The 23,399-nt window shown below is 52.0% G+C and overlaps 1 protein-coding gene and 1 long non-coding RNA gene across 5 annotated transcripts in view; one reads left to right on the plus strand and one right to left on the minus strand.

The window, feature by feature from the left end:
• Positions 1-12,631, plus strand: part of LOC105476215 (potassium inwardly rectifying channel subfamily J member 5) — a 31,185-nt gene extending 18,554 nt beyond the window's left edge. For 2 of the 4 annotated variants that reach the window (XM_011731927.3, XM_011731924.2), the window contains 3 exons: positions 1,708-2,654; positions 6,701-6,991; positions 11,388-12,630. In XM_011731927.3, the coding sequence (XP_011730229.2) occupies positions 1,718-2,654; positions 6,701-6,991; positions 11,388-11,458 (1,299 nt within the window). In that variant the 5' untranslated portion in view covers positions 1,708-1,717 and the 3' untranslated portion in view covers positions 11,459-12,630. Of the gene's footprint in view, positions 1-1,687; positions 2,655-6,700; positions 6,992-9,626 lie in introns of those variants that run through there. The other 2 variants (XM_071075799.1, XM_071075798.1) reach the window with 2 other exon arrangements.
• Positions 12,632-14,248: 1,617 nt separating this feature from the next.
• On the minus strand, positions 14,249-19,248 carry LOC139357384 (uncharacterized). The gene is made up of 3 exons (XR_011610372.1): positions 18,262-19,248; positions 15,557-15,631; positions 14,249-14,660 (listed from the first exon to the last, which is right to left on the minus strand). It is a non-coding gene; the product is annotated as an uncharacterized lncRNA (long non-coding RNA).
• Between the last annotated feature and the right edge of the window lie 4,151 nt (positions 19,249-23,399).

Below are 23,399 nucleotides of genomic sequence, written 5' to 3' on the forward strand. Positions count from 1 at the left end.
TAATTCCTACATGTTTAGCAACATGTTTGATCTTTCAGTATTTCAGGTGACAACCTAAACAGGGTTTCAGCGCCAGGGAATGTTTCCAGGGCTCAGGTCTGCAGGAAAAGACATGCAGCTGGCCAGGTGGCAGAGCAGTCTAGGCATTCTGTGTTCCTTGATCAGGACAGATAAGTAAGTGGTGGTTCCTGGGGGACCCTATACCTGGGAAGGAGGGTACCTGCGAATTCAGGGAAAGCTTGCTTATAAAGAGGAAGAAGGGTTGAAGGATAGTATCCCTAAGGTGACGTTTCCCAGGGCTGGAAGCTCATAGAACTTTCTGGAGGGAGCAGGTCATCAGCCTTAGCATGAGCCATGGAGCATCAGTGTCTGCTGGCCATTGTGTGCTGAGTGCTATGGGTCAGGCCTCGGGCTGCAGCCAGATAAACTTAGACCCAGAACCTCACTTGGCCACATGCTACATGAGCTTCATTCTTCTCTTCTGAAAAATGGGGGGATAATAATAGTATTTATCTAACCATGTTGTGAGGATTAAATCAGCTAATGGATAGAAATGTCCTAGTGCAGTGCCTGGCTTCTGAGTGCTCAGAAATGTAGTCTGTTATTGTTAATTAAAGAGGTCTTTCCTAATTGCATGAGAGTCTTAAAGCATGTCAAACGGGTTTTGAGGGAAATATCTGACACCTGTACTGCAGGCGTCTGGGTATCTCTTGGGGGTGTGGCAGGTACCCCCCAAACACGTTATGCCCTTTGAAGAGCCTTGGGGTCATTAACATCCTGTCCATTTCAATTTCTTAGAGGACAGGGAATCAAATTTTCTAATGGCGAGCCTACACAGCAATTTGTCATTTTAATAAGTGCTCAGATGGCCGCAGACTTCACACTCAGATGGTAGGAGTGACCAATCGACAAATCAGACACGTGCCGCCTCTTCCTTTCTGTCTGCTGCTAAAAGGCCTCAAGATAAATGGAGACAATAAGGAATGAAAGAAACAGCACAGGCTTGGGCCAGATGAGCAGGAATCCAAATATCAGCTCTGCCTAATATTTGGTGGCCTGGGGGTCACTTAACCTCTTTGGAACCACATTTTCTTATTTATCCATCCAATTATTCAATAAGTACTTTTTGAATACATCTATGTGCCAGGCTATGTTCTAAGTGCTTGGAATATCACATAACAAAACGAACACACACTTATGCCCCTGTGGAGCTTACCATCTGATGGTGGGAGAGAGACGATTTGAATTAAGCCTGATTCATAAGCAAACAATATGTTGTTTATATAGTGGGAATTCCAATATCTAATGCCAGTGAGTTGCTGTGGTGATAATAAGCGACAATCCACATGGAATGCATGGGACATAGTACATTTAATAAACTGTTGTGATTATTCTTTTTAAAATTGCTCCCACATTTCTCAAACCCTTTTAACACTTAATGTGTACTTTGCACCTAGGTGTTGTTTATGTATTCATTCAACAAACAGCTATCGAGCATCTATTATGTGCTAGACTCTGTACTAGGCACCAGGGATAAAAAAGAACCCTGTAAGAGAGTGAGGCCCCTGCCCTTGACGATTTTACACCCCGACCCCTGGATCCAGAGGAGAAGCCTGGGAGAGCCCCGGGGCGGGAGTGGCCTTTGATCTTGTGTTCTAGTGAATCAGAACAGCCCACTTCCCTGATGATGTCTTTTTTAACTCAAAGCATCCCAGCTATGGCTGGTGATTCTAGGAATGCCATGAACCAGGACATGGAGATTGGAGTCACTCCATGGGACCCCAAGAGGATTCCCAAACAGGCCCGCGAATACGTCCCCATTGCCACAGACCGCACGCGCCTGCTGGCCGAGGGCAAGAAGCCGCGCCAGCGCTACATGGAGAAGAGCGGCAAGTGCAACGTGCACCACGGCAATGTCCAGGAGACCTACCGGTACCTGAGTGACCTCTTCACCACCCTGGTGGACCTCAAGTGGCGTTTCAACCTGCTCGTCTTCACCATGGTTTACACCGTCACCTGGCTGTTCTTCGGCTTCATTTGGTGGCTCATTGCTTACATCCGGGGTGACCTGGACCATGTTGGTGACCAAGAGTGGATTCCTTGTGTTGAAAACCTCAGTGGCTTCGTGTCCGCTTTCCTGTTCTCCATTGAGACCGAAACAACCATTGGGTATGGCTTCCGAGTCATCACAGAGAAGTGTCCGGAGGGGATTATACTCCTCTTGGTTCAGGCCATCCTGGGCTCCATCGTCAATGCCTTCATGGTGGGGTGCATGTTTGTCAAGATCAGCCAGCCCAAGAAGAGAGCTGAGACTCTCATGTTTTCCAACAACGCGGTCATCTCCATGCGGGACGAGAAGCTGTGCCTCATGTTCCGGGTGGGTGACCTCCGCAACTCCCACATCGTAGAGGCCTCCATCCGAGCCAAGCTCATCAAGTCCCGGCAGACCAAAGAGGGGGAGTTCATCCCCCTGAACCAGACCGACATCAACGTGGGCTTCGACACGGGTGATGACCGCCTCTTCCTGGTGTCTCCTCTGATCATCTCCCACGAGATCAACGAGAAGAGCCCTTTCTGGGAGATGTCTCAGGCTCAGCTGCATCAGGAGGAGTTCGAAGTTGTGGTCATTCTAGAAGGGATGGTGGAAGCCACAGGTAAGGTGCTTTGTCCTCCTTAGCCACAAATGGCCCTACTTACACTTCAGACTTAGACCACTGTGACTCAAGAAGATGCAGGTCTGTGCCTGAGAGTCCTGGGGTGGCACAGGCAACACGTTCAATCCCTAAATTGTGGTTTGAGTGGTACTGCTACTCAAGATGGAGTAATAGCAACAGCTAACACTGACAGGAGCTTCCCAACTTTCAGGCACTGTCCTAAACCATAAACATCTATCATTTGGCCAAATGTCCTTGCATGCCTTATAAGATAGTGGGTTTTTTTGTGGTGTTGTTGTTGTTGTTGTTGTTTTGTTTGCTTGCTTGTTTGTTTTTGAGATAGGGTCTTGCTCTGTCACCCAGGCTAGAGTACAGTGGCCCGATCTCGGCTCACTGCAACCTCCACCTCCCAGATTCAAGCAATTCTCCTGCCTCAGCCTCTGGAGTAGCTGGGATTACAGGTGCCCGCCACCGCGCCCAGCTAATTTTTGTATTTTTAGTACAGACAGCGTTTCACCATGTTGGCCAGGCTGGTGTTGAACTCCTGACCTTGTGATCCACCTGTCTTGGCCTCCCAAAGTGCTGGGATTACACGTGTGAGCCACAGTGCCCAGCTGAGATAGTTTTTATTAAGGTACAAATAAAGAAACAGGGACACAGACAGGCTAAATTATTTGCCCAAGAGCAAGCACTTTTGAGTGATAGAGCCAGGGTGGAAATTGAGGCAGGGGACCCCAGAGCCAGCACTTGTTTCCAACAGGCCAAATTGCCCCTTCTTGGAACAAGTATTCTACCCAGAAGAGCTTGCTGCTCAGATAGCTCTGGTAATCACAGGGCGAAACAAAGGCGAACTGGTTTCTTTACAGTGGACTAGTGGACTTCTCGCTCTCCTTACCCACTGAGTCTCATCACTGGGAAAGGAGAGGATGCAGAATTTCCTAAACTCAAAAGGGTTCTCACCAATCCTTTACTTGGAAAGAACTTTGCTGCAGGGGAGGGGCTCTTTTGGCTGGGCCCCCTCTGGAGCAGCCAGCCCTCAGCGTTGTTGCAGAAGGTTGGCTTAGTGAACCCAGGGCAGGCAAGGCTCCTTTCTTACAAAAAAAAAAACACCAATGCATCCATACTGAGGCATCAACATCCACATATGCCCAAGAAAATGCCCTTTTTGTGGCCAGCATGGTACCTCCCTGCTCAGCTACTGACTCACCGGCAGCTGGTAACCAAGGACCCCCCGATTCCTCAGCCACTCAGCCACGGCAGACCTCTGTGAGGTGGCTCCAGGGATCCCAAGGCCTGGGACCGCCTGAGCTCTGGCTGAGAATCCTAGTCCCCACCCCACCCCCAGCAAAATCCGACATCCTGCGTATTTCGTTTCTTCCTCGTGCCTTCCTTTCTCTCTCTCTCTCTCTCTCTCTCTCTCTCTGTCCCTCTCTCCCTTTCTTTCCAACCAGGTACAATGAGCAGCTGGTCAGGCCCTAAGGATGGCTTCTAGAAACTCAATCACACTCAGAATTATGCATGTCTATTTTTCTAATTCTTGCAAACAACAGTGTAGAGCTGGCTTCAGTCTCATTTTACAGATGTCGAAGCTGAACCTCAAAAGCATTATGTAGACAGTGAGTGCGCATATTCAGCTCTTCCACTTACAAATCTGGAGCTTCTCTCACCACTCTGCCCCCCTGAAATACTAGGGGCCTGTCAGAAAGATGGCCAAGCACACCTTCCAGACCCCAGGAAGCTGGCTGCCGGGCAGGGGACTCAGACCCAGACTCCACAAGCCTTCCCATTTTGAAGTCGGTGGAACCAGGAGAGGGCAATGACAGGCTCCAGGGACTGGTGCCACAGAGGGCTGCTCAGCCATCTGCTGGGGGCTGGAGCCTGGTAGGCAGCATATGGTGGCAGGTGGGCAGCCCCCGGGGCCAAGGACAGTCAGGACGCAGGAAGCTTTTCCCTGCAGAGCTAGGGGCTTGCAGGTCACCCTGTCCTTGGCTCTAGGGTCAGAATCAGGACCCAGGCTGCATTTCAGGGGAAGAGCTCCACTCTGGAGTCACAAAAAAGGGATTGGGTGAGAGACATGGGGACAAATCATAGCATGCCTGACCACTCCCCAAGGCCGCCCTCACTCGCCAGCCACACAGCGGGGAGAGCGCCCACAGGCTCATAGTGGAGGGAACCAGTGCTATCCGCCCTGCTACACCCCCAGCCATGCCTCCCTCGAAGTCAGGGGCCCACCGTTCACTTGTCCTCACGGTTTGTCCTCCTTCCCCTCCTACAACCTGGGCTATGCTTGCTCTGTCCCAGAAACTGTAGGGGAGATCCAGGGAGATAGGGCAGGAGACCCCGGCCCACATCTGTCCTGGATGTGGGTGGCTTGGTTGTCAGGCACATGCAGCCAGGTGTGGGCTGGGAATCCATGCCTCGGCTTGAGTAGCACAACTCTGCTGTATCCTGCCTGAGCGGGTCTGAGCCAGCTGCTTACCCTGTCAGCAGAGTGAGGAAAATCGATCTCCTAGGGCTGTTGGGAGGATTCAAGATGAAAAGGAGCACCCTGTGCTGAGCACTATACCTGACACCTGGAGAATCCTTTCCAGAGGCATCGAGCAGTGACAGGGACACAGCAGGATCTCTAGCTACAGGGCAGCTGCTACCACACCCCATGAGCAGCAGGAGGCGCCCAAAGGGGAAAGGTCCTGCCCACACCTTTCCCAAGGCCCTGGGAGCCTGCAGATATCTGGCATAGTCTAGGCTGCTCAGGGCCCAGTTCGGGCCTCTCTGCCAAGGCTGTGGGGACAACAAGGGTGAGGACTGAAGGGAGAGGCCCGGCCCAGGCAGGCATCCCTGAGAGCAGAGGGCAGGCTGTGGGCCCACCTGTGTGGGTGCGCTGGGGCTGAGAAGCAGCCTTGGACCTGGGTCTGGTTTGTATGAGCCCCTCCCAGAGAAAACTCAAAGTGGGAGCCAGAGATGGTTGCCTTCAGCACCCAACCAGCACAGTTAATGCCTTCCTTGGCCAGAAGATTAAATATCAGAAAGTTGCTTTCCTGTGACCCTAAGCACAGAGGCCTCCTCATTCATAAACAAAGCTGCTCTCCTCTCTGGAGAGAAAGCAACACCTAAAAATAGCACAGGCATGGCACAGGCTGAGTAGACGGGAAGCGAGGCATTGGAGCAGCCTCAAATCAAGAAGTCAAGCTCTGTGTGTGCGTCTGCTCCTCTTACTGTGTGTATGTGAGTGTAGAGCCCTCTCTCCTTATGTGTCTACCCAAAACAATCCCCATATGTTCCAAATGCCTGTCAGCTTCTCCGTGTTCATTCACGCTGAATTTATCTTTGCTCTCTCCTGCCTTTTTCCCATCTCAATCTTCTAGACCTGAATGCTGTTTTCAGGAACCAAGTCCCTGCCTTCAACTATTCCAACATCTATTCACTCCAATCTCTAGGAAATGACTTTCAGAATCTTGCATGTTGGTTTCTAATTTTCTGCCACCACCATGCCTTGAACTCCTCCAGGGCAAGGATGTGTCGTATTCAGCTTTACATCTCCACTGTGCTTAGCACAAAGCAGATGTTCATGAAATGGTTGATGAATGATTGAATGGATGAAGGAATGCATGAATGTATGGATGACTGGGTGGATGGATGATTGGATGGATGGGTGATTGGGTAGATGAGTGGATGGATGGATGGATGGGTGATAGGATAGATGGATAGATAATTGGAAGGATAGATGAATAAATAATTGGGTGGATAGATGGATGATGAATGATTGGATGGATGGATGGATGATTGGGTGGATGGACGGATGGATGATTGGATGGATGGATGGATGGATAGATGATTGGATGGATGGATGGATTGATGGATGGATGGATGGCTATATCTTTGCCCTTTCCTGCCTTTTTTTCCATATCTGGATGGATGGATGGATGGATGGATGGATAGATAGATGATTGGATGGATGGATGGATGGATGGATGGATGGATGGATGGATGGATGAATGGATGGATGGATGATTGCATCATAATGCATGTAACTTCTGTTTTCCCAGGCATGACCTGCCAAGCCCGGAGCTCCTACATGGATACAGAGGTGCTCTGGGGCCACCGATTCACACCAGTCCTCACTTTGGAAAAGGGCTTTTATGAGGTGGACTACAACACCTTCCACGACACCTATGAGACCAACACACCCAGCTGCTGTGCCAAGGAGCTGGCAGAAATGAAGCGGGAAGGCCGGCTCCTCCAGTACCTCCCCAGCCCCCCGCTGCTAGGTGGCTGTGCTGAGGCAGGGCTGGATGCAGAGGCTGAGCAGAATGAAGACAATGAGCCCAAGAGGCTAGGTGGGTCCAGGGAGGCCAGGGGCTCGGTGTGAGGGCTGCAGCCTCCCTAAGACCTCCTGTCACTGGCTTCAGTGAGCACAGGCACTGCAGAGCCTGGGACCAGGGGAGGGGAATAGTTGAGTGTGCTGTTTGGGGGCTCAGAAGCCATCAAGGCTGTGGGGAGGAACCATATACCCAGCCCCCACAGCTCCCAGCACAGGGCCTCCCTGAGCCAGTGGCATCCTTCCTGGGCCCCCCATGGCAGTGCTGCCTCTTGTGGGTGCTGGCTAAGGGCCAGGCCAGGATGAGTTTCCCCATGGTGAATGTTACAAGGTGGCATCTGTTCTCTCCCTGCCCTGGGTCACTTCCTTTTTTGGGTCTCACAGACCCTCCAGGGGCTAACATCTAGAGAGAGCCATCACCTTGTCCTCTCATTCCTTCCACCATGAGGCTTGCCGTGGATTCAGAGAGGAGCCTTACCTGATGGGAGCTCAAACCTCTAGTCTGGGATGAGCTCACAGAGCCCTCATGGGTTAAGGTCCATCCGTGTCACATAGGCAATTCCTTTTAAATCAGATACTGATGACCCATTACTGAGAGCTACAGAGCATACAGCCCTTGGTGTTCTCTGCTACTATCTGCCAAGTGTGTGCTTTTCCTCTGCTGTGTTCTGTGTGTCCAATGTAACCTACTGGAGAATCGATCTCATTAGAGTGACTCTTAGAAGGTGGCCTGGGACTAGACAGCCCCTCTGAGCACAAGCATAGTGGCATCAGCAGCTTCCTGGCCTACTCCCAATCACACTGTGCCCTGCACCTCCCACCAAGGGGAACCCCAGCAGCTGGGGCTTTTCTAGTGCTTTTTGGCCCAAAAATCTCAGAGTGCTTCTAATCATCACAGTAGTTTTTTGTTTTGTTTTGTTTTTTTCACAATCTTGGCGAGCCTGTGGTGTGACCTGGGGAGAAAGCTGAGTGTCAAGGAGCACGATGAGCCAGTTGGCCCTGAAACAGGAATGGGGCAAAGAAAAAGGAGAGCCAGGAGCATTTAAAAATCAGCATCTGGGCAGGGTGCGATGGCTTACACCTGGAATCCCAGCACTTTGGGAGGGCAAGTCAGGCAGATCATGAGGTCAGGAGATCGAGACCATCCCAGCTAACACAGTGAAACCCCGTCTCTACTAAAAAAATATAAAAAATTAGCCGGGCGTGGTGGCGGCGCCTGTAGTCCCAGCTACTCAGGAGGCTGAGGCAGAATAGTGTGAACCTGGGAGGCGGAGCTTGCAGTGAGCCGAGATTGTGCCACCGCATGCCAGCCTGGGCGACAGACTCCATCAAAAAAAAAAAATCAGCATCTGCCCCAATTGTGGCTGAGACACTCTGCCACAGGGCTCAGCACCTTTGCCATCAAGGCAGATGACAGGATGTGAATCAAAAGTGAGAGGTGACTGCAGTGGCAGCTTCACCATCAAGCTCAGCCTGGACCAAGCTCCCAGCCCGGTGCTGCAAAGCCCCTGGGCCTCCCTCTGCAGGCAGAGCTACAACCGGGAGGGCTGGGCAGGGAGGGCAGGGAGGATGCCCTGGGAAGGCGAAGGGAGTGGCTGCCCCTCCCAGGCTGGAAACAACAGGGCAAGGCGGTCAGCAGGAGAATTCAGGGACGCGGTGAGTGTTAAGAGAAAAAGAGTAGAGAAGAGCCTGAAAATCACCAACCTCCAGGGTTTTCTGCTCTGGAGGCCCAGTAAGAGCAAGGGTGGAGGGGGGCAGATTGTCAGGTCCCGGAATGCGTGTTGACACACACAGGCTTCAGGTTAGCTGGCCTGATGGGAGAGAGTGCCAATGTCCCCAGGCCACAGAATTACGGAGGCCTCACCCAGTTTTCACAGCTCTCAACTGGCCTTTGAGAATGGAAGCCTTTTCCTGCCCTGGTTATGGCACTTCTTCCCGGGAGAGAAGCAGAGCCATAGGAAGTTGAGGCAGAGCAAAGGGAAGACTTCAGAGCTCAGGCCCGGTTCATCTCAGATGCATTTTCTAGGCCTGGGGCTGGAAGGGAGTGGGCCAGCCTGGGATGGGAACTGCCTCTGTGGTCTGCGCACTCCCAGGAGGGGCTCCCAAAGCTTTGCTCCTGGGCTGGATCTTGAGAGGTGCGCAGGGTGCCATGGCCAAATGAGGTCTTCCCACCAGTGGCAGGGCGTGGAGTTGTGGTCCCAGGCATCCGTCGTGGGGAAGCAGGCCTTGGAGGGAATGGGGAATGGGCTGGCACCCCACTTAGGGGAAGCAGACGGTGCCCCAGCAGGGGAGCTGCATGCCCCCAGGAGTCTCAGACAGGCAGCTCATCACCAAGGCTGGGTGCCTTTTGGCGGAGCTACAGCTGGAACCCTCTGGCTGAAGCCAGCACTCCCCCGGGGCTCCCTGGACCCCAGGGTTACTAACAGCAAAACCATTCCACACCCCCTTGCTGGATCTAAGCCTATCTTAGGACCAGTCAGTGCCCCCAGGTTAGAGCCCATGGGGGTCAACTAAGCAAGGGAGGGGAGGTGAAGGCGAAGCCGGCCTTGCACCCAGACAGTGGCCTGGCTCCTCCCCACACCTGCCTTCATTTATGACTGAAACATCACCCAACTGACCAAGGGAGCCACTCTCCATTTCTCTCATTCCACCAGGGCCCTCCGTGAGCCAGGACCAGGTCACATCTCTCAGCCAAGTCTAGAAGCTCTGGGTAGAGGAGAGGAAGTGTGCAGAGGGTCCTTAGCCAAAACTCCCTGCCTGGCCCGAGCCTGGGCATAGTGGGATTAGTGCAACACTGCCCCAGTGTGCCCCCTCTGCCTTCTACCACGCCAATTTAAAAGCAAGAAGACCCCCTTCACGTCCCGAGGAAGTCTCCTTCCTGGTGACCAGTCGAAGCAATGAAAGTTTGAAAAGTTCTTCATTTTCTAGAAGTTCTTGAATAAACATGGACTTACTAAATGCAGAGTCTGATGGTGGACAGAGTTTCAAGGGGTCACTTTCAAAATATTTAATTAATTTATTTATGTAGAGATAGGGTCTTGCTCTGTTGCCGAGGCTGGAGTGCAGTGGTACAACCTCAGCTCACTGCAAATTCTGCCACCTCCCTGGATCAAGCGATTCTCATGCTTCAACCTCCCGAGTAAGTGGGATTCAGGCATGAGCCACCGCGCCCAGCCATTTTCAAAACATTGCTCCCTCATACGAACCACTCAGAGGCCACAGCCCTTGGTTCTGTGAAGGCTCTGAGCCCATGCCATCACATCTGATGGACCCCAGAGGGCTGACCCTGCTTTAAGATGGGGTTGTGCACTGGTCATTGCCACAGTCTTGAGTATCTCCAAAATCCCAAAGTGATAGATATTTCACTTTCGGATGCTGAAAGTTTGGAGAGCTGGTTTCTTGCCTTAATTGAAGCTCTCTGAGAATGTCCCCTGTAGGGAGAAGCCTCCAGGAACTCAGAAGAGAACCGTTCCCACTTGTTTTCGTTGCTCCACCAATCTGATGCCTGACAGATGTCACCACTGCCTAAAGGATCCTGTCCCCAGGCCAGGGCAGAATGAGCATTGCCCGTGACTCTCCCCTTCAGACTTCCCTCCCACCGGCCTCCTGTGTAGTCAGAGAGCCCACCGCCCATCGCCTTCTGCTTCTGCTTTGAGGTTGAGGTCCTGGCCTGAGCAGTTACCTTGCTGGAGGAGAAGAGCCCCTGCCGTCTGGGGAGCACTGTCCCTGCTCGTGATCTATAACAGTGGGGCGTCTTTTTCACACCCCTTATCTCATGGCTTGCCTTCCAGCCCCCATCGATCCTATGCCTCATGTGAGGTGAGCCCCAGAGAAACTTAAATTGCTTGTACTGAAGTTGCCAAAAACCAAAGTTGCCCACTGTCTTTTAACTGAAACACCTCTGCCTGTGCATCATGGAGCACGTGTTAGGTGCCCACCGTGGGTCAGGCACTTGATTCTCAAAACACTGCCAAGAAGCTCTTACCAACGTGACAGTTGAGGCTCAGAGAGGTTCATGAGCTTGCTTAAGGCTACGGGTAGTAATAAGAGGCATGACCTTGGTGCCAAGCACCTCCCAAACAAACAGCAGGGGCCGTGATCCTGCCTAAACTCTCGCATCCACGGCACCTCTCTGGACCCAGGCAACAGAGATAAGGAGAGCCCTGGCTCTTGGGATGGCGTCGTGCCGATTCACCTGCTGTGCCGCAGAGCCCCGGCTTTCACCCAGGATGTGCCCCTGTGGCAGGATAATTGAGAAACAACCTTTTTCTGATTCCCAGAGAACTAATGAGCTGCAAAAAGAGATTAGACAGGGAAGAATTGCTTTCGGGGGAGAAGCCGCTTACTCGGCTCGCCTTGGTTTTCGCTAACAATGTCTCCTTAAACTGCTGTCAAATCTTTTTCTCCCTGTGTAGGATTCATCAATCTTCATATGAAAAAGAACACCACTGCACTGCTAAACATTCACACAATAAAATGGACTTGACCTTGCAGAACTCTTTCTCATTTTAAACAGACGGCCACTAGTTGCCCATGTAAACTCATTGCCACTTGTAGAAACCTTGTCCTTCTTGGTTTTGTTAGCCTAAAAATGTAGTATCAACATCTAGACCACTGGTTTTGAGGTGGGAGAATGGGCAAAGGTGGGGAGGAGACAGCCGGATAGGGGCAGCTGCACCAGGTGTCTGGAGGCAGAGCTGGCAGCAGATGCGGAGGGTGCGGGCAGCAAGGGTTCTCACACTAAGTCATTCATGCCACCCCCAAATAACTTCTGTACATTCTTTAATGTCAAATATTCAGAACCCACATTACCTATGTAATGAGTAATTCTAAAAATACCTACTTTAGGGGGCCCTTGGACTAGCATTCTGCTGCCGGCATACATCTGCAAAAGGATCGTTCTCTCTGAACAGTGGGAAAGGGGCAGAGGAGGCTGTGATTTCTAATGTTGGCAAAAGGTCTCAGGATCTTTCAAGAGAAGTCCCAAAGCTTCTGTTGAAAATGTCATTAGCAGAAGAGGATGTAAGATTCGCTTCTCTTCTGCTCTGGTCACCCAGTGGCAATACTGAAGAGCCGAGATTTACAGAAAATCCCTCACGTACACCAACACCAATGCTCACCAGGGCTCCGATTCAAAATGAGAAGCAGTATTTTCAGAGGAGAAAGGCAGCGCAGCTCTGATGTGCGTGGGAGCGCTTCCCATATCTGGCCCCATGGCCCCGCCACGGTAGCCGGGCATCAGCAAATCTGTGTGGGGCTTGGGCCAAAAGCACGTGCTGAGCCTCAAAATCAGCCATGAACAAAAGTACCTGGTGACTCTGAGGGTGAATTGCCTTTACGTTGGGAAAGACCCATGCAAAGGCCAGGAGCTCTGGGAATGTCCCTTGCCTGGGGATTGCACTACATTTACTGTTCAGGGTCAGAATGGAGACATGAGGTCAGGGAAACGATGAATCTGTGAATTTGCACATTTGTCAGTCAAGCTCGGATTGCAATTTGAGGAAGGAGAACTAGACCCATAATCTAATAAAAGCAACTATCTGAAAGTAACCCTTAGAAAACCCACCCGGGTCCGGCCGAGCATGGTGACTCATGCCTGTAATCCCAGCACTTTGGGAGGCCGAGGCAGGCGGATCACAAGGTCAGATCGAGACCATCCTAGCTAACACGGTGAAACCCCATTTCTACTAAAAATACAAAAAAAAATTAGCCGGGCGTGGTGGCAGGCGCCTGTAGTCCCAGCTATTCGGAGGCTGAGGCAGGAGAATGGCGTGAACCTGAGAGGCGAAGCTTGCAGTGAGCCGAGATCGAGATCACGCCACTGCACGCCAGCCTGGGTGACAGAGCGAGACTCCGTCTCAAAAAAAAAAAAAAAAGAAAAAAGAAAACTCACCCGGGCCCAGAAGATACGCTCTGCTGGTTCCAGTCAGAAGAAGACCAACACCAACGCATGCACAGCAGATGTCTCCTTAGGCCTTGTTAGATCCCAGTGATAAAGCCTGCCGACTTTCTTATGGTAAATAAATGTCTAGGAAGGAGTTTTGAAAACAGAAACATTGCTGACTTTTTCTCTGAGTATTTACGTTGACTCAGAAGCTGCTATTCAAATAACCTTGGCTCACTTGGTGGAGGCAAAAATCCTAAATCCCAGAGGAGAAATTACTGAGAATTTGGGCAGATTACCATATACTTAGAGCTTCATTTTTCTACCAAGTAAGCAAAAGTGTAAGTGGAGCAATCCTCGGCTGCGCTGGGTGAGGCTGCAGCAGGGAGCGAGGAAGAGGAGATGACGTGTAGCTTCACTGAGAACTCCTGTGCATGTGCCCACTGGATGCCACATTCCAAATCACCTCTATTTTTTATTTATTTATTTATTTATTTATTTATTTGTTTGTTTGTTTGTTTTGAGACAGAGTCTCACTCTGTTGCCCACGCTGGAGTGCAATGGCACAATCTCGGCTCACTGCAACCCCTGCCTGCTGGGTTCAAGCAATTCTCTTGCCTCAGCCTCCCGAGTAGCTGGGATTACAGGCGCCCACCACCACGCCCAGCCAATTTTTTGTATTTTTAGTAGAGATGGGGTTTCCCCATGTTGGCCAGGTTGGTCTTGAGCTCCTGACCTCAGGTGATCCACCCGCCTTGGCCTCCCAAAGTGCTAGGATTACAGGAGTGAGCCACTACACCCAGTCCCCAAGTCCCCTCTTAAATAAACATGCTCATGGAAGAGACTGCAGCCAGCTCTGTGTGATCTGAAGCTTCGAGGCAATAACCATTTCCTCGCCTTACCATGTAGTTACCTGGGGAAGTGGGAAGGCATGATCACTCAGGAATGCACCCACCTTCTCTCTCCCTACAGAGGAGAGCCCGCTTGCTCTGGCTCATGGAAACAGTTAAGAAAGGGGGAAGAGCATTTGCTGAACCCAGACTGTGCCCTGATGGATGAGAGTGTGGCTGTTTAATCTCCTGGTGTCTTTCCCATTCAATAAATGCACTGGGAGAGGCTTCACACACTCCTCCTCTTCAGATGAAGCACCCCATGGACACACCCTGTCTTTGAATATAAGATAAAATCCTGCAGGGAAGCTGCTCCTGTTTAGGTCTCCCAGAACCCCACAGCAGCAGCAGTACCTGGGCATTAGTCCAGGAGCTGACCATCCTGACCATTCCCTTTGGCATCAGTGAAGCTTTGCAGGGCTTTCCAACAACCATCTCATTGTGACAAAGGATTAAAATGACATCTCAGAAAGCACAGGGCCAACTCCACACAACGTCTGAAGCATCTCTGACTTTTCATTACTTCAATTCTCCCACACATCTATTATTCAGCATATATTTAGTGAGCACCTACTATGTGCCCAGAGCAGGAAAAGGCACCGCACACTCAGTGGTGATAAGACTGTCTTAGTCCACTGGGGCTGCATTACAGAAATACCTTAGAGTGAAAGAGCAGAGACTTCCTGCTCACAGTTCTGAAGGCTGCGAAGTCCAAGATCAAGATCAGTCCGGCAGCAGATCAGGTGTCTGGTGAGGTCCTGTTCCTCACAGACGGTGCCTTACATTTGTCCTCACTTGGTGGAAGGGGCCAACAGGCTCCTTGAAGCCGCTTTCATAAGGGCACTCATCCATCACAAGGATCCTCTCCCATGACCTCATCACTGCCCAAAGGCTCCGCCTCTTAATGTTGTTACCTAAGGGGTTAGGTTTCAACAAAGGAATTTTAAGGGGAGATAAATATTTAGACCAGAGCAGAGACAATATGATTTCTTGCCCTCATGAAATTTTCTGTCTGGTGGGGAGGGGGAGAGACAGAGACAGAAAATATACACAAATCAAAGAATTCCAGTTCGCAATAAGGGCTATGAGGGAAACTAACAGGGGGCTGAGGTCAGGAACAGCAGGGCTGCCCCTGGGGAGGCCACAGGGACTGAGGCTCTGAGGGGAGCCCGGAAGCTGAGCCTTGAAACGGGAGCAGGAATGAGCTCCTCCCGCAAGGGCTCTGGGGGATCAGCTGTGTGTAAAGGTCCTGGGGTGGAAGGGGCAGCTGTATCCAAAGAACTGAAAAGAGCCCAGGGAAGCAGCAGCCTTGGGAAAGGGGAGCGGGGAGTCAGCGCACACCTGGCTGTGAGCTAGGGCTGAGTTCAGATCTCATGCCAAGTTCAGGGGAAAGCGCACCAAGAGGCTTATCTGGGGTGACCTGCTGTGAGTCCACCCTGAGATGGTGTGACCCTTCCTTTGTCCTGGAGGTCACAGGTCATCAGCCACATTGGGGCACAGTCTGAACAGCTCTGTCTGGCTGTCCTTAACCCTGTCCTTTAAGGTCTAAACGTCACAGGTCAGTCTAAGTTCTTTTCATAAATATTTCCAAGTGGTAAACCCAGGAGTATTTCTGAGTCATCCTGGACAAATCCCTCCTATTATTGCACATGCCCTCTGTGTCAGAAGCTGGTCAGACTGTTCGAGGACCCTTCCCAGTGCCAGGGTCCACGGCCCACATCACTTGCTCCATTTCCCGCCTGTCTGCAGCTGGGGAACGAGCTCAGCCACCCGCGTACGTGGGCTGCCAGGCGGCATGCAGACTCCTTACCAATATGGAGAAGGCTTCCAGCGCACAGCCCTGACCTTGAGAGCTGGCTCCACATCCATTTCAAATAGGCAGCATCTGAAAGAGAAAACCAGCCTCTTTTCAAGGCCCTTAAAGTGTTCATCTTAAAAGGGAAATTGCATTACACAAAGCACTGCTCATGCATCTGACATTTGTACATCTGGAAAACTGGGATTGCTTTATGTGGTGTCCAGTGAAATCCAGCTCCCCCTCTGCCTCCCACCCTCTCCCTTTCATGATCCTCTTCCCAGCTCCAATCCTGGACTCCCTGGGCCCTGCCCTCCACCTGCAGTCCTCCTACCTTCCATGCATAATGCCCCATTCCACTGCCATGTTAACCATCCTCCTGTGTGTATGAAAATCAGATTGTGGCTGGGCGCAGTGTCTCATGTGTGTCATCCCAGCACTTTGGGAGGTCAAGGCAGGCAGATCATGAAGTCAGGAGATCGAGACCATCCTGACCAACATGGTGAAACCCCGTCTGTACTAAAATATAAAAAATTAGCCAGGCATGGTGGCGTGCGCCTGTAGTCCCAGCTACTCGGGAGGCTGAGGCAGGGGAATCGCTTGAACCTGGAAGACAGAGGTTGCAGTGAGCTGAGATCACGCCACTGCACTCCAGCTTGGGTGACAGAACAAGACTCTGACTCAAAAAAAAAGAAAAAGAAAAAAGAAAGAAAAGAAAATCAGATTGTTCCTTTAAAAAACAAAAACCAGCAAACAAACAAAACCCTTTCAGGGTGGAGGGATTTGGGAGTTGATTCTTTACATGTAGAATGAGGGTGTTCCTAGATGCCTTTCCAGGCCATCGTTTTAGGCTAGATGTATACTCAGCAAACATTTGCCAAGCCCCTTCTGTGTCCCGAGCGTCCCGCCAGGACCTGGGGAAACCAAGCTGACTCAGTCCCTGCCCTTTGGGAGCCCACAGCCAGGTTGGAAGGAGGGTTCTGCACTGATTGCTCTGATTCATTGCATAGAATAATTTTTGTTGGTTTAAAAACGTCATTCTATTTTATAAAGACAAATGTCCATGTTGTTGGACAAGAACCAAGAACCAAGTTCTTGGACAAGAGGCAAGAACTTGGTAAAAACACATGGACACATTCATTTAAAAAAAAAAAATAGTGAAAGAAGAGACTAAACATGCAGGTTTTGTCAACAAAAGCAATGATTTTCCATCAAATCAGCATTAAGGATTTACACATGTAAAATGTGCCATCAAAAGACAGTGCCAATTCCAGGCAAAACCTTCATCCTCTCCACAGCCAGGGCTTGCAGAGCGCGCTCTGTAGGGGACTTCTCCTGAATCTCGGGAACCCGCCGTGCCCAGCCCCCTGCCCGGGGCCTTCCTTGCCCACTGTGCGCGGAGCCAGCCGTGCCCAGCCCCCTGCCCGGGGCCTTCCTTGCCCACTGCGCGCGGAGCCAGCCGTGCCCAGCCCCCTGCCCGGGGCCTTCCTTGCCCACTGCGCGTGGAGGCCTGTCTGCAGAGAGCTCTTCTGGGACTCCTGAGGGTTTCCACTGGGCTCCTCCAGGATGCACAGGCATCCCTCTTTCTTAGGTTACAGTGAACAGTTCCCAAGATTTCTTTCATGCTCCAAGTTTTAAAAAAAGAAACAGAAATGAAAAGGAATCGTGGCCCTTCATCCTGCCAACCTGAGAGAAACCCCTGCGGACCTGAGAGGCACCTGCCATCCCACTCCTGTGCCCTCTGCCCCACTCCGCCGGCCCCCTGCACCCTCTTAGCCACATTCCTGCCAGAGGCCCGCAGGGAACAGCACTTGCCAACTGGCCACACAGGACAGGGGCTCCAAAGGGACAAGAGAAGGCATGGGGGGGCCAGCTGGGTGAGAAGATGGCCACTTGGACTGAGGAGGCAGTGGAGCTACAGATACGTAGATGGATTTGATATTTTCAGGGCAATAATGCGCAGAACGATCGGAACGAGGCAAAGGGGAGTGTTATGTAGGAACCAGGGCCTCTGGCTTGCAGAAGCAAATGGACGGGGGCTGCCCAATCCCTGAGCCCAGCTGCCCTGGAGTAGAATCTAATTCAGAGGGGTTGGAAAGAGAATGGCGTGAGTTTGGCTTTGAGCCAAGCCCCTGCATTTGCATGTTTGCATCTGAGGACCCTCAAAAGCCAGCATTTGCATATACCTAGACCTCTGAAGACAGAACAGTGAAAGTCCTAAGTTTGGGAGTCATTGGGCTGTAAGTGGGACCTGAAGCTAAGTTCCTAGCTAAGATTGTCCTCGAAGGAAGCAGAGCATGGACAGAGAGGCAGGCTAGGACTGACACTTGAGGAGCTCACCCATTCAAATGCTCTGTCCATTCAAATGCTCTGTCCATTTGCTTCTGCAAGTCAGAGGCCCTGGTTCCTCCATAACACTCCTCTCTGCCTCGATCCGATCCTTCTGCGAATTACTGATTTTAGACTCTCAAATCCCCATGGCCCCGGCCTTCAAGCACTCTCTAGGTGTTGTTAACCTGGCAAGACTCTCCCAGGGACCATCACAACTGCTGCTTCCATGGTCCCTGTGATTCCGGGGGATGCTGAGCAAGGAGCCCACAGAGGGGTCATCAGGTGAGAACATGCCAGGGCAAGCCAGAGGCTGCGCTGGTTTATGTGCCTCCTGAGCAGAGCACCCCTTACCATCCTCACTGCAACCCATCTGCTCCCCGCAGACCCACCATCGCCAAGGACGGCCAAAGGACCTCTCCTGCAGCCCTGGGCTTCACTGACACTGCTTCGCTTCCCTCTGAGTGCGGCCATGTCGCTTGCTGGCTTGCTTGTCGCAGGATCTGGGCTGCTCTGACTTCCTCCTAATTAGCTCTCTTCATGTTGTAGCTTTGCCATTTCTCTTGATTTCCACTGCCCACTTAAATGCCTTATTTTCATTTTTGAAGCATTCCTTTAAATGTCCTGTCACCTCGTTGGTTTCTATTGTGATATCTGACAGTAGCTGGCTTAAAAGAGTGAATTTCCATATTCTCCTTACAGATTTGCATTTTCCCATCTGCTGGAGAGAAGACAGTTGAATCAGTGAAACAGCTGGTGGGCAGAAAGGTGCATGGAAGGAAACAACTGGCTCCTTCTGCAATATGAGACCTCAGGGAGGAAAATCTCAGAAGTCAGCTGTGGGGGAAGAACTTCGTAGTTAACATAAACTTTGATTCCTACATCACTGCCACCCAGTGCACCCCATAGCCCTTAATTTGTATTTGACTCTGCCTAGCATAGCTGATTCTGGAAGATAATTCATAAGCAGCTTTGGTTGTAGTTTCAGTGACATGTCCCATGTGGTACCACTTCATCTTATTTGCTACCGGATGGTCCGTGCATCTGATGAGTCAGTGCTCATCACTTCCAGGTGCCCCTCCCTCCTTACCCTGCCTTTCTCGAGAAAGCTTTCAGTTTCTTTAGCAAAACCCTTCAGCCTAGTTTCACAGACACGTCCGGCAGACTGTGACATTTTCACTCACACATCTACAACACACACACAGACATGCCCCCTCCGAGATTCATAGCAGTACATTCATAATTCTACAGCTCACTTCTTTCTTACTGACCTGCAAGTGGATTACGATCACCTTTGCCTTATTCACTAATTTACAATTAGAGTTATACATGGAAAACCACACATGCCATATTAATATGCTACCCTTGCATAAGCATATCACCATCATCTTCAAACACCACCCAGATGGAGAGCCGCAAGCATTTTCAGCTGCACTTCAAGTGTCCACGCCATCTTGGAAGAAAAAAAGCCTTTTTTTTTTTTTTTTTTTGAGACACAGTCTCACTCTGTCACCCAGGCTGGAGTACAGTGGTGAGATCTCAGCCCACTGCAACCTCCGACTCCCGGGTTTCAAGCAATTCTCCTGCCTCAGCCTCCCGAGTAGCTGGGATGATAGGCGCCCACCACCACACCCAGCTAATTTTTGTATTTTCAGACGAGATGGGGTTTCACCATATTGACCAGGCTGGTCTTGAGCTCCCGACCTCGAGTGATTCCCCTGTCTCAGTCTCCCAAAGGGCTGGGATTACAGGTGTGAGCCACCGTGCCCCGGCCAAAAAAGCCTTTTCAATCTGACAGAGCCAGATTCAACCTCTGAGTCTCTTTCTCTGCAGCACACGGGTCACTCCCTCGTGGACTATTACAGAATTAAATAAGAGTTCATGGGCTCGGCCTTACTCAAAGTGGCATCCCTGTAAACATTAACTCCTTCCCCCTTTAAATCGGGGCCACGTGTGGAGAGAGGCCACATCGCTTCCACCCTCGTCCTCCTTTGTGTCACTGTCCCCGTGTTTTCCTCGTCATCCCTGGCTTTCCAAGAACCTGGTGGGCCAAACTGGCCAGGCATCTTCTCCAGCACCAGTCAGCTGTGCACTTGGTGTTGCTCTGAGAGGGACTTTCCCCTGAGGGGAGACCCCCACACTCTCCCAGAACACTCCCTCCTCCTCCTTCTTGACAACTCACCCAGCCTCATCCTGCATTGATTTGCTGAGCACGTACTAAGCACCTGGCTGCCCTGTGCCCAGTGCTGCCACACCAGGTCCTGGCTCGGGGGCTCCTGGTAGGCACCCGAGTCAGAGCCGGCCATGCTGCCCACATGCCCCATGCAGGATGCTGGGCCAAGGGCCCATCCTGGCTAACAAGGTTCAGCTCCCTTCTGACCCCGCACATGAGAGGTCAGATGAGTGACCTTTCTAGAAAAGCGAGCTCCCCCTGCCCCCTTGGCTTGTGAGGTTTGTTGGTGGGGGAGGGATCCTGCTTTCACATGGGGGAGGGACCCGCCAGAACCTTTAGCAATGGGATTCTCTGCCTACTTGCGTGGGCCCTCAGTGGAGCCACTGCTCATGAAGCAGACAGCTGCTTTGCGGTGACGAATGCACTTCCGATCTGAGGGAGACATGTGGCATTAGTCACAGTGGAAGGCTCTAGCCCATTCATCTATAGCAGAAGCGCCCCCAGAGAATTATTTGCCAGGTCATACAGCAAAACAATGACCTCAGCCCCCAGGGCGCTGCAGCCTGTGAGCAGCTGGGCATGTGTCCTGAGAGCTGAGCAGGCCCTCGGAGGGCCAGCTGCCCTGGCACCTGAAGCACTTCCTGAGGAGAGCAAGGAACAAGAGAGTGCGTTTGGAGGTCAGATTTGGAACTTGCTGTCTAGATAATTCCCCCTCCTGCTCCCCGCTCCCATCTCTTCTTCTCACCACCCTCCCTGGAGGTACAAGGAGAAAACTGCCACTGAGAAGGAGGCCGGGGGTTAGGGAGGCAGGGATTAGGGAGGCCAGGGGTTAGGGAGGCCGAGGGTTAGGGAGGCCAAGGGTTAGGGAGGCCAGGGGTTAGGGAGGCCAGGGGTTAGAGAGGCCGGAGTTAGGGAGTCCGAGGGTTAGGGAGGCTGAGGGTTAGGGAGGCCAGTGTTAGGGAGGCCAGGGGTTAGGGAGGCCGAGGGTTAGGGAGGCCAGTGTTAGGGAGGCCAGGGGTTAGGGAGGCCGAGGGTTAGGGAGGCCAGTGTTAGGGAGGCCAGGGGTTAGGGAGGCCTGGGGTTAGGGAGTCCGAGGGTTAGGGAGTCCAAGGGTTAGGGAGGCCAGTGTTAGGGAGGCCAGGTGTTAGGGAGGCCGAGGGTTAGGGAGGCCAGTGGTTAGGGAGCCCGAGGGTTAGGGAGACCAGTGTTAGGGAGGCCAGGGGTTAGGGAGGCCGAGGGTTAGGGAGGCCGAGGGTTAGGGAGTCCGAGGGTTAGGGAGTCCAAGGGTTAGGGAGGCCAGTTTAGGGAGGCCAGGGGTTAGGGAGGCCATGGGTTAGGGAGTCCGAGGGTTAGGGAGGCCAGTGTTAGGGAGGCCAGGGGTTAGGGAGGCCGAGGGTTAGGGAGACCAGTGTTAGGGAGGCCAGGGGTTAGGGAGGCCGAGGGTTAGGGAGGCCAGGGGTTAGGGAGGCCAGAGTTAGGGAGGCTGTGGGTTAGGGAGGCTGAGGGTTAGGGAGGCCGGAGTTAGGGAGGCCAGTGTTAGAGAGGCCAGGGGTTAGAGAGACCAGGGGTTAGGGAAGCCAGGGGTTAGGGAGGCTGAGGGTTAGGGAGGCTGAGGGTTAGGGAGGCCAGGGCTTAGGGAGGCTGAGGGTTAGAGAGGCCAGGGGTTAGGGAGGCAGGGCATTAGGGAGGCAGGGGTTATTGAGGCAGGGATTAGGGAGGGCAGTGGTTCTGGAGGGCAGGAGTTGTAAACCTGGCACTCGCTACTCCCTCTCCATCCCAACCAGGTGTTCCTATCTCTGCCTGGCTCCTTCCTGGCCCGCTCTCCCTGTCAGATGGAGTGGATTTTCTCTACCCTCCCTCAACCTCTATGTATGTGTTGGACATTGGTTTTTGTCTTCTGCTCTGGACTGAATGTTTGTGTCCCCCAACCCCAAATTCCCATGTTGAAACCCTAACCCCAATGTGATGGGATCTGGAGGTGCGGCCTTTGGGAAGGGATTAGCCTTAGATGAGGTCAGGAGGGTGGGGCCCTGGGAGTGAGATTAGTGCATTCATGAAAAGAGGAAGAGGCCGGGCACGGTGGCTCATGCCAGTCATCCCAGCACTTTGGGAGGCCGAGATGGGCAAATTACTGGAGTTCAGAGGTTCAAGACCAGCTTGGGCATCATAGCAAAACTCCATCTCTACAAAAAATACAAAAATTAGCCTTGTGTGTTGTCACACACCTGTAGTCTCAGCTACTCGGGAGGCTGAGGCAGGAGAATTGCTTGAGTCCGGGAAGTCCTGGCACCGCAGTCTGGATGACACAGTGAGACTCTGTCTCAAAAATAAAGAACCAAGAAGAGACAGAAGATTCTTCTGTCTTTGCATCACGTGAGGATACAAGGAGAGGCTGGGTTTCTGCAAACCAGGTTGTGAACCTTCACGCGACATGAGATCTGCTGGCACCTTCATCATGGGCTTCCCAGCCCCCAGAGCTGTGAGAAACAAGTGTTTGTTGATGAAGCCACTCCATCTATGGTGTCCTGTGATACAGCCCAAGCTGACTAAGAGAACTTCCAAGGAGAGGCAGCAGAGCAGTCCTGGGGGCATATGGCCCACCCCTGTGCTCTCCAGGCACACATGATCTTCCTCCACGTCTCCACCTGTCGAGGTTATAGCCTGCAGGGTTGACAGCTGCTCCTCCTTCCCCTGCGGCATCCACGGAAGACCCCCTGTGCAAAAACCACATCTCAGTAGAGGCCCCCACACGGCATCGCTCTCATTGCCTTGAGAGGGGTGCTAGCTCCTGGGAGTAGAGCTGCCAGATTTAACAAATACAAATACAGGCTTCCCAGCTCCTTTGAAATTTCAGATGATCACTGACTAATGTTGGAACGTAAGTGTGTGCCACACAGTTCTGGGGACACACTTACACTGAAAAGTTTTATGTTGTTTACCTGCAGTTCAATGGAATTAGGTGTACTGCATCTTTATTTGATGAAGTGGGACCTGTGCCCACTTCAGTCCATCTGATCACTGGGAGGGAGCCGGTTGACAGTTTCTGCCCTCAGGCTGTCACTACGAGGGGGAAATGATAGGACAAATTGATCAGCACATTAGACTGTTAATAACTCAAAAGGTTCTGGCTTGTGAGTCAGAGCAGCCATCACAGAGCCTGAGCCCAGAGGGGTGACTGTCTATCTCACACTCGGTTTCCTCACCTCCGCAACGCAGGCATTTAACCAGATGACCCTCAACACCCCTCAGTGCTGACATCCGGAGCCTCCTTGTGGAGCTGTTGTCAGAGTTTGGAGTGTGACCTAGTCTGCTGGGTGCAGACGTGAAGATCCAGTATGTCTGATGTGGGCCCCGGAG

The sequence above is a fragment of the Macaca nemestrina genome, chromosome 12, assembly GCF_043159975.1.
Source record: "Macaca nemestrina isolate mMacNem1 chromosome 12, mMacNem.hap1, whole genome shotgun sequence".
NCBI classification, from domain to species: domain Eukaryota; kingdom Metazoa; phylum Chordata; class Mammalia; order Primates; family Cercopithecidae; genus Macaca; species Macaca nemestrina.